The sequence below is a fragment of the Eubalaena glacialis genome, chromosome 9, assembly GCF_028564815.1.
Source record: "Eubalaena glacialis isolate mEubGla1 chromosome 9, mEubGla1.1.hap2.+ XY, whole genome shotgun sequence".
In the NCBI taxonomy this organism is placed as follows: domain Eukaryota; kingdom Metazoa; phylum Chordata; class Mammalia; order Artiodactyla; family Balaenidae; genus Eubalaena; species Eubalaena glacialis.
In genome coordinates, this window is record NC_083724.1 from 10,656,300 (window position 1) to 10,667,665 (window position 11,366).

The following is an 11,366-nucleotide window of genomic DNA, read 5'->3' on the forward strand; positions in this document are numbered from 1 at the left end:
ACACTCCCAATCAACATTATAAATAATCTGGGCCAACTGCAGAGTAATGTCTGTGAACAATTATCACAAAACTAAAACATGGATGGCTGTCAGTCGGTGGCAGAGTTCTTGCTTTCATAATAAATATAAAATCAATTTCCTGTTCTAGTTCCTATTCCAAGTTGAAAATGATATATCTGACTATGAATTCCAACTACCTTCATCCTTAGGGGTTTTTCTGGGGGTTTTTTTTTTTTTTTGGTTTTTTTTTTTTTTAAAGAAGAGAGGAGAAAAGAAAGAAACTTATGAGACCACCTAAGTCAATTCTTCCTCATTTGAGGGCACTTGGATAGTAAAGGTTTCTACATAATGTGCACATATGAGCTTGCCATTTCACATATATATATATATATATATTTTTAATGCTGTGATTTCCCCCATCAAATGCCACTCAAGTATTTCAAAAGCCCCTCCCATAATTCCACTATAAATTCCTATTTACAAAGGCTCAGTACATCTGAAAGCTAGTAGTAACCTTTCATTTAAAAAATAATAATATGCAGTTTCAAAAGCTTTTTGTTCCCATTTCAATCAAAAATAACTTCATATGTTTTAAATGAAATTTTGCAAGTCATCAGAGACTAATGAGGACTCATTGATTTAACTAGTTAAGGGAGTCTGAGAAGGGAATGAGAATTTAAAGCAACCAAGTATTTCATTTAGAAGAGCAGCTAATGTGTAGGTACACTAAGTCCTCTTCACTAAGAAATGCAATCAGGACTCTTGTCTCAGGAGAGACTCTCATCCCCCTCTCTGTGTGCACATTCCTGACTCCCACTAACATTAACAAGCACCATACATGCACTCGGAGGAGATGCCAGCCTTGGTAGTATGTATGCATGGCAGCTGTGGTGACTAAATAATCCATATGGCTCTGAAGAGAAGTTATGGTTTGCTGGGTCTAGAGGCACAGCTACAGTGGTGGAATTCAGACACTAGAAGCAAGCCTCAATCTGAATGCTTGATCCAAACCCTCTCCTGTCTAACCATACCTCAGATTGTAGTTAAGCCTGGGTTTGGAAATTCTATCCCTAGCATGGTTTATACAGGTAGAAGTTCCATATTTGAGGAAACCTTAATTTTTTCACAGGCCCAGAGTTCTGTCCTCCTCCCCATCCACCACTCCTATCCCAGCATTCACTCATGCATTTCCCCACAATATATAGGAAATCATATAGTAGTTTTATAGAGAGAAAATCAAAGGCCTGGCTTAAACCGCAAAATCAGAATCAAGTATGAAACTCCATCTTCAACATGAAAATCAAATAATATAGTAATCTTAACACAAGAGATATATGCTGAAATGTAAATTCCACAGGTTGTGTAAAGGGCAGAATTTAACCATTAATTCTAATTCTTCCCAGCAATTAGAATTAGGTACTTAAGTCAGAGTCTTAATGCTCATTTAATATAGTTTCCTGAAGCCCAATTCAACAACTTCTTCATCCTTTCCAATGAAGAAAATATTCTTATGAAGTTCAGTTTATACTGAAGACATTGGTGCATAAGCACACGTACAAGTTTACACTTCTGAAAAGAAGTGATAACAGTTCACGAGCCATTTTGCTGAAATTGGGCTTTAGAAAAAAAAGACTAGATGACACAAAATTCTTAGTATACTTTCATATATAGAGAACACAATGAAAACTTCATATTTGTTATCTCCAATTAGGTCAGTTAATATTCAGAAAAATTCTTTAATATTACATCTAAATAATCATGGGGGGGAATCCACCAATGTTCTAGAAGCTTCTCAAGACCTTTCAATCAATTTTATTTATATGCAAAACCAAGAGAAACTTAAAAAAAAAAAAAAAAAACACAAAGCTCCTCCTGATGCTAAAGCTCTCAATTTACTGACAGGCAAATGGCTTCATGCTGCCACTTAATCTCATTTCTTGCATAATGCCCTCTAATTAGCATATCAAAGTGAATTAATACTTCTAGGGCATTAGCAATGGGGAAATCTGCTCCAGGCTCACAATAGCAGTTAAGAGAGAGCCAAGAAATCCTCAAAAACACCACAAACCACTTTGCATTGCAAAACTGTTCAATTTATTTATCCTCTCTCTCTAAACACTTTTACCGCACACTGTTTTACTACTGTTCACCAAACAAAATGATAATTGCCAAAGTTACCAGCATCTGTAATGCCTGTTTAGAATCTTAATTTAGATTATGTTGCAGATAATTTCTATATGCAACCATTTGTTCTATTATAAATGTTAATATAGAAACAGTGGAAATGTTGACATTCTCAATTAGTTAATTTGAATTTGAAATAAAATTTTATGGGATTTTAAAATTTATTAATTTTTTAATGTAAAAAGCCACCTGCTGGACTCTGATGCCTAAGAAATATGCTTTGAAAACTGATGTATCACATAAAACAAAACAAACAAAAAAAATCATTTTGCCATAACATATGTTGAGTCTCCCAAATAATGGTTTAAACATTGTGAGGAATCATCGGCATTAAAAGGATTACATTGTATACCAAGTTCTCATTAATATGATCACACAAAAAGGGTTATTGTTCAAAACAGCTTAACATTTGTAAAGCACTTAAATTGAAGAAAACAAGTACAAAACTTTTAACAATTATTTTTATCCATAATTACTTTTAACTGTTTTCAGTCCAAATGAGTTACTACCATGTAGATATAGTCAGTTAAAAAAAAAAAAATGCTATGCCAATTCAACTTAACACATCCTATCACACCAATTTTTTTTACTAGACATACACTCAAATTTAGTACCAAAGCAAACTACCGTTACTATCAAAAACTACAAACATCTTATATCTATGGAATATGTCTATTTTAAAAATAACAATAAAGAAGAGATTCTGGTTACTATTCTGCCTACAAAGGGGGTAATTAGAATCAAGTGTTGAAGATTAATGAAATTTATTTTCAAATATGTTCTGTGTCTAAAGGTATAAAAAGATGGGTTTTTTCAGTGGCTCATTCAAGCATTTCCTGCTAATTTATTTGCTAAATATAACACTATCACATAGCTGTGATAGCAATTTGTGTGTTTGATTCACTTCTCTAACTTTGTAAAAAATCTTTTAGCCAGATCTAAAAAACTTTGACCAATTCACACTACATAGTGATATAAGTTATTTACTCTCTTCATACTTAAAGACTCAAATGGCCTACTGAAGTAGAGCAAATGCTTGAAAAGGTCAACATGGGAGGGGGGTGTGCAAGCTTTGTTAGTCAGTTACTACCTAAATCATGCTGATCACACTGATAAATGGCTAAAACACAAGCCTGCTGAGAAAACAAATAAAACATAATTCTCATAGTGTCAATATTGAAGTAATAAATACCTGAAGTTGTTCACGTGTACATAAATAGAGGAAAAATAGTCTAAAAATCCTTATTTAACTTGATGTGTTTGGTGCTGATGTGTTAAGTATTTATTCTGAATAGATACCTCAATGGTATGAGTACAAAATAAAGCGATGACTGATTTAGGGTGTGGTTCATGAAATGTGGTTTTCATTCTTCATAGCCGTACTTCATGGAACTTCATCCTACACAATGCCACCATAAACTATCAAAATATACATAATCCAAATAAAACATTAAACTTAAATGTCTTGGAAGTAGCCATTTACAAAATTTGTAAACAGAAATCTAAAAGTACAAGCAAAATTAATTAAAAGGAAAAGGATCCTAACATGAAAGATATACACAGATATATTTTATGAAAGCCAGTGAACCAATGTGTTCTTTGAGGCAAGGCAAGGCTTCCTTTGCCACTGTACTAATATACTTCTGATTCAGAATAAAATTATGTAAATTAGTATAATAAAATAACATAGTAAAGTCCCAAATAAAAACCAGAACTACACAAATCTATAATAAAATGAAGTCCACTAAAACTGAGGCATGAAAGAATTACTTGCACAGATCAAGTTAGTATTGACAATAGGGTTCAATATCCTTTTACTGGGGAAAAAAAAAAAAAAGGGTTGGAAGACAGGTCCATACTTTTAAGATAATACCTGCTTGATACTTTAGATCATGAAATTCCAAACCAGTAGAGAAGTAAGATTTTTTTTTCTAAGTTATCTATGAACGTATTACATCTATTGTCTTCTAAGGATGGGAGAGGAAGAGTAAAGAAAGTTAGAAAAACATCACTCTTTTACATCGTCCCTCAAAACTTCCTTAAAAAGCTCCAGTAAGTTAAACAAATCTATAAAAATAGAAAATAAAAAATATTCTTATATTGCTTTGAGGAAAAATTTATAACAAAGCAATACAATTTATGACATTTCCAAGATAAATTAACTTTGTATTTTTTCCTGTTTAAGCATTTAATATTTCCAATGTAAACAAGCCATAATGTCTAAAACTGATATGAAATTTACAACGTTAAAGGTCCATTAAAATTTGCTTCAAAATAATTTTGAAAGGGTGGGAGTTACAGAGAACACAAGATCGGCCAAGTGTTGCTAACTGCTGAAGGTGGGCAATGAGTTCATGGGGATTCAAGTTTCCCTTCTCTATGTATATTTTACATTTGAAGTTGTTCATAATAGAAAGTTTTTTAAAACTAGAAAATAAGTTCACAAAAACACAAAAATGAATCATGTATGGAACAGTGCATTTGTTTTTAAAACTTTGGAACAAATAATGATAACTATATTGGAAGTATCTCAAGAGCAACTTAAAAGAATGTACGCAACATATATAATAACATTTAGACTCACATAACAATTTTCACCTTTCTTGTTAAATTTTCACTTGATGGAATATTTGGGTTTTATACACTGGGAATTGAAGAATTACATGGCACTGTACAAAGAAAAATGAACAAATTTTTATATTGAAGCATTAAAATAAAAGAAAACAGACCAGAAAAAGAAGACACCATGAGTCTCTAAACCTTTAGAGTCAGAATTAAAGAGAGGTGTTGACTGAGAGTACTGCCTACCCCTCTGAAAGCTAGTCACACTTACAGCAGTAAAGATAAAAGGTTTAATCATATATATCATATTTTAAATGCATATAAAAACTCACAAGCTACCTTCTTGATCCAGTTTTGATATGTAAAATCCTTATGACTCTTTCTAGGGAGGGTTCCTTTAAAAGGAAAGCATTTTTAATAGTAATTTCCTTCTTCTCCTTAAACATAAAAAATACTTCAACCAGCCCAACCAGGCAAGCAGGCCTTTCTCTTCCCCTGCGGACACCTCCTGCAGTAGAGAAGTTCATTAAGTTTTATGATCTTCCCAAGTCAGTCCTGCTTATAAGCCTCACAAAGGCCACAAATCTGGCAAACCATCATGTATGCCATTAGACATTACTAGTAAATGAATGCTATTTAGGGTTTGTGGTGGCAATAAATCAAGAGTTTGGTTGGCAGCTATCAATATGGAGTATTTTAACCTACCGTTTAGAAAGGTTGATTTTTTTTTAATACACAACATTTTTTAACAATATGACTCAGATAATATACTAAAATGTTGAACTTTCATATTAAAATTTTTTAAATACATTTTTTTCTCAAAAAGAGCCATTTCCTTCATTCAAACTCTCATAATTAAGGACTTTGGAAAGAAGACAGATTTATGAGGATGGAATCCTCTCACAAAGTACTTCAACAATCAAGATTACGGTAGCCAAAAAGATGTGAGGGAATGCCCCCAAAGAAGTATGTAGATGAGGAGACCTCATAGCATCACGGATATTTAATGAGAGATAGATGGTAAAATATGGCTAAAAAAAAAGAGAGAGAGAAAGAAATCTTAACATATCAACAATTACCTCACTGGTTGCTTACTTAGTTTAAAATGGACAAATATCTTGTTTTAAAGCCTGTAACTTTCAGGTGCTTTCAAAATGCATAAATACTAAAATTCAACAATGACAGATATTTCTGCCCCAAAATAACTGCATGATAAATTTTATGAAGGAGCACATTTTCAAGAAAAAGCAAGCATCTCATAGTATACTTTTCCTACCTCTGAACAAGAAAAAAATATAATTGTGGTAGATTACTCATTTATCTGTCAGAAGGGAAAAATACCTTTTCGTACTTGGTAGGAGGGAAAAAAGATGTTTTCCAAACTAAATCCCTCATGTGAATCAGAACTCGCAGTGTTCACTGCCTGATCAGAAACCTCAAAATCTACTGGCAGATCTACAAATACGTGGATTTTTTTTTAATGATTGTCTTATTTTAGAAAAAGCACAACTGAAATGACATTATCCATTGAAATGACAGCTTTACCCCCCATCTCCCCACTAGTCAACCCCCTACCCCTCTATTGTGCAGGATAAAGTCATCATGTAATGTTCCCAGTTTCTATTACAAATGACTAGGTAAACTTTCTCTAGGTTATAGAGAATTAATCTTTGGATACCACGTTATTAGATTTAATAAAATGATTTTTTTAAAAGCATTATGCAATATACATTATATCCTACAGTGCTTATTTCATTAGTTCACTGTTTCTGTGGGAACAGATTGGGGGTGGGGGGGAGGCCTGGAATTTGCTGCCCCAATTTCTTTGCTTCGGTAACACTAATGTCTACACAGCTGTTTTATTTCAAATCAAGGATTCTGAGTCCAGCGTCCCTGTCTCCTTCTAAGACTAGTTTTGGAGAGTGAGGTGGAGCTATGGGTAGCAGGGGAGAAAGGAAAGCAGAGAAAGAGCTTCACCCCCATCAATCATTCAGTACTTAAATCCCGTCCCTCTCGAGCTCAGAGAGGCTGGCAGGAAGATGCCTCTGCCCAAGACAGCCGCCTTTACTCTTTGTCGGCTGTTGGCTTTTTACAAAAGAGATAACGTGCAAACTTGGATCCGCTGGCCAAAGCACAAAAAGAGGATCTAATTTACAAGTTATCACTGAAAGCCTCACAAACAATTTTCAAAACACAAAAATTTCTTTTGTCAGCTACCTCTTGCTTCTTAAACAGCAAGCGCCCTGCCAAAGCTCTCTCTGCCAGTAATCCCAGACTCTAAAAAGGCCTGTTTCTTTTTCTTAACTCACCTTTGACATGAGGTTGACTATACTTTCCTTTCAGAATGGTGTAACTAAGTCTTGTGCAAATAAGCAACTAGAGGACTTACGCTTCCTAATTGAATTCTGCCTGCTGCTAAATGTCTAAACAAGAAAAGCAGTTTGCTGGGTTTGGTTCTCAAGCTAGCTAGGCCAAAACTTTAAAAAGGCAAAATAATAAACACAAATCATGAGAAGGGGGTGAGAGGGGAGGGACATCAATCCCCTCTCCTAGTAATATAAAGCCGTATAAAGTTGAATCAATCTTAATATTCACAACATAGTCAATACCCCAGTGCTTAGCTGTCAGCAGAAACTGAAGTGGAGCCCTGATAGCAAGAAAACCCTTGGACATTAAGCAACATAATTTACTGAGAATTACGCACTTTTAGGCTTCTAAACTAAGAATCTTCAAGATTTAATGCTTGATGTCTCATTTTATAGTCAGATAAAAATTAGCTACGTTTTAAATCACAATGCTTTCTAAAGGTAGCTAAAAATCAACACAGAGTAAAAGTTAGTAATTTTAAATGCCTGTGGTTTTCAAAATGTAAAATACATCTTAAAAACAATCACTCAACATTAAGAAACCATGCATACTATGTGAATGAAAAGCAGGAAAAGCACTCTTTAAGGCTCTCAATATTTGCTGTTAATTATGGCTTTAGCATATATTTTAATAGACAGCAATAACCCCTCACCTTTTATTGATTACTTTTAGGATCAGAATAGAATTGCAGGGTGAAAAATCTGTTTAAAAGGAGGGCAACTCTCCTACCAACTAAAAATTATATAGTGTGCTATTATTTGTACACTCAATTTAAACACAATCACATTTAACCTTTTAAATAGCTCCACTTAAATATTGCTATACCCTGGACTTTAACTTTCTCTTCTTTTCTCTTCTTTGCCAACTTAAAAAATGGCAACTTTATAATACTGTATACCCAGCATACATACACACACACACACACACACACACACACACACACTTGTTCACCATATACAGGGAAGATAATGCAGGACCTAAAACATCTAGATTAAATCTCTAATTCCACTTGAGTCGCTACTATCACCTCAAGACTAAAATATCTTCAATTTTAAAAAGTCTAACAAGGAAACTAAGATGAAATGAACTGTCAGAAATTTGTCTAGTATGTATTTGTAGTTTTCATTCCAGCACTTCTGTAAAAGCTGTCTCCTCATATATTCCCTGCCTTGAACACTTCAAAAATTGCTCAACCTGCACCTGTGGACCTTTTTCTACTTCATAAAATATATTAAGCATGCTTACAATGTAATGACTTTAAGCATAAAATTTAATAAAAGTATTGATAGATGTAATAAATACATTGTATATGCCTAAACATATCATTACCCTTCCTGCTTCTTAAAAGTAGTATTCCCAACTAAAACACTAATTCAAACATGCTACTGGCGTCTGTTCAATTGCATCTATTCTTCTATCTGTGGAACTGAAGCTTAAGGCTAAGTAAAACAAAGTTCGGGATATGCTTCTCCCCGGGTCTCGGTCCCTGGCATCCAGTCTCCCGTTGCTTTTAAAAACTGACATACAAACAAGGCGAAAGGAGCAGGAAAGGGTGGCAGGCGCTCCCGGCCCCCTCCCCGCCTGCAGCTAGGGGTGGCCGCCTGGGGACTGCGACCCAGCCCCGTCCACATCTACACTTCATTTTACACAAGGAGCGGAATTAAGAAATCGACTCCAGATTTATTGTAGTTTTTTCTCACGATGAGGAGGTGGGAAGGAAAGAATGATCAAAGATGGCGGTGCCCAAAAGCAGCAGCTCTCAGCTGGAGAGTCGAAGGAGTAGCTCGGACCCCACCTCGGGGGTCTCCGGGCCCAATGCGGGGCGCAGCGTCTTACCTGTTTTCTCTTTGATCTCACACAGGACGCTGAAGAGCGCGGGTTTCATTCTGTGACAGTTCAGGGCATGTTTCCTAAAAAACAAATAGCAAAACACAAAGGTATTAGCATCACCTATGGAATAATATGGCGCCTTCCTTTAAGTTAGACCCAATATTTAATTCCGGCCCACTATTTTGGAAGGCTCTTTTGAACCACCGCAAGTCAACCGAAACTCAAGTTGACTAGTTAGCGACAGCCGGCAAGCTCCGGCGGCTAAAGCTCCAGCCCGCACGACGCGCGACCCATCTGCCCGGCAGTCAGCAGTCTCGGCCACCGCGGGACGCGAACCTGCGCAGGGAGCCGCGACCCAGGGCAGACGGCGGCGACCCGGGGGAAGCGACGGCGTGGAGGGGCTCCTGCGTCCGCCCTCCGCCGGGAGAGCGGGCGCGGCGCGGGCGGCCGGCCGGCTGCGGCCAGCGGGCGGTGACAGCTCGGCAAAGTTTGCGAGGCGGCCCTCCCTTCCGAGAACTTGGCCGCCCGCGCCCGGACCCGCCGGGGAACCGCCCATCGCCCAGCGCCCGGGCTGGGGCGGCCGCCCGCACGGCGAGGTCGTCCCGCGGCCAAGCGGAGCCGGGCGCTGGGACCCTGGGCCGAGGAGAAAGTTGCACTTCCTCAAGTGCGGCCCGGGGCCCGCTCGCGGCGGCGTGCACCCGGGTTCGGGCGGGAGGTTTGAATCCGTGCGAGGGGGCCGGGCTGCCAGAGGGCCAGACTAGGGGGGCGGGTGAGAGACACCCACAAAATCCACGCGGCATCAAGTCCGTCCCGCGCCCTGAGAGCAACTTTGCCGACTCCCGCCCGCGTCGAGGGGCGCGGGGCAAGTCCCCCCGAGGCCCGGGCCGGCGGCCTGTTTTCGGAGAAAGTTCCCCGCCCCGGGCTGAGGCCCCGGCCCGGGCGCCAACCCAGCCCCGACTGTGCCGCGGGCCCGTCTCCCGCACACACACAAAAGATGCTTAATGAGACGACACCAACTTTGCTTGCGCCTCGTCCAAGCTCTGGTCGGTGATGGTCATGATCTGGTGGAGGATGTCGCCGATGTCCTGCTTCCTGCCGTCGCCGTCCGCCCCTTCGTGGCCGTGCGGGGGAGGCGGCAGGGCCATGCCCCCCTGCACCGAGTGGCCCGCCAGATTCACCCCGGCCAGAGTCTGCAGCATCCTGGATTGATCGTCCATCCCGCCGCGCGCGGGCGGGAGCGGGCGGCGGCGGCGGCTGAGGCGAAGGCTGAGGCGGCGGCGGCGGCGGCGGCGACGAGGGAGGAGAAGAAAGAGGGGGAGGGGGAGGGGGAGGCGGCCGCGCGCTCCCCGCCCGCGCGGGGAGGGGGCCGCCCGGCCGGCGGGGCCCGCGGCTGAGGCGGTGCGGACGGGCGCTCGGTCTGGCTTCCGCCGCCGCCGAGGCTGAGGAGAAGCGGCGGGCGGAAGCGCCGGGCTCCGCGTCGGTGGCGGAGGCGGAGGCAGCGGCGCCCGCTGCCCTCACGCGGCCGCCGCGCCGCCTCCTCGCCGCCGCGCGCCCCGCCGGGTGGCCCCGCGCAACTTGCTCCTCAGCGCCAGCCGAGTTGCCGGGACGCCCGCCGCCCCCTGCGCCAGGCTGCGCACTCCCTTCCCTCGGCCGCCGCCGCCGCCGCCGCCGCCTCCGCCGCCTCGGCCGGGCGGGATCCGAGCCCCGGCGGCCCCGGGGGAGGGAGCGGCGGCGGCGGGCGGCGGCGCAGGAGGCCGGCGGGCGGGCCGAGGGGAGCGAGGGGGGCGGAGGAGGAAAGTTTGGGAGCGGGCGGACCGGCGCGGCGGGGACGCGGAGCCCGATGGAGGGCCCCGGCGGGCCGTGCGCGGAGCGGACAGCAGATTGATGGGGCGGAAGAAGTCGCCGCCGCCACAGCCGGAGCCGCGCACCCTGCCAGCAGCCGCCGCGGACCGGGCTCGAAGGCCGCTCGGCTGAGGGATTGACAAGCTGCCAGTGCCACTCACTCACTGCTGCCCCAGCGCCCGAGAGGAGGGGCGGGGGCAAGCGGGAGGGCGGGGGAGTGCTCTGCACGCCCCGCCCCCGGGGGCGGTGCGCGCGCTCATTGGGCCTTGTGCCTCCCGCCGCCGCCACTGGTGCCGCCCCCGGGCTTCGGCCCGGCCCCTCTGGCCTCTGATCCCCTGCGCCCGAGAGCGCGCCACCGGATCCTCAAGCCTCATCGCGTCCTCGCCCCCCGGGGTGGGCCGCCTTGGCCCGCAAACGTTGTGCCCACACCCCGATTCCTGCTCCCTAGTGTTAACAGTCATGGGTGCCAAGAGTTGTGTACGGGACACGGGGCAACTCGCTCCAAGGCCAACCATGTGCTTCCCCGCAGCGCCGTGAGCTTCACGCCTCGGACAGCGCCTGGTACACTTTCCGGCTCTTCC

General features: G+C 42.8%; 1 protein-coding gene across 3 annotated transcripts in view; it reads right to left on the reverse strand.

Annotated features, from left to right (window-relative positions):
• PBX3 (PBX homeobox 3) overlaps positions 1-10,411 on the reverse strand; it is a 223,527-nt gene extending 213,116 nt beyond the window's left edge. The window contains exons 1-2 of one of the 3 annotated variants that reach the window (XM_061199923.1): positions 9,961-10,411; positions 8,950-9,023 (exon numbers count right to left, since the gene is read on the reverse strand). In XM_061199923.1, the coding sequence (XP_061055906.1) occupies positions 8,950-9,023; positions 9,961-10,160 (274 nt within the window). In that variant the 5' untranslated portion in view covers positions 10,161-10,411. Of the gene's footprint in view, positions 1-8,949; positions 9,024-9,279; positions 9,535-9,960 lie in introns of those variants that run through there. The other 2 variants (XM_061199924.1, XM_061199925.1) reach the window with 2 other exon arrangements.
• Positions 10,412-11,366: the final 955 nt, after the last annotated feature.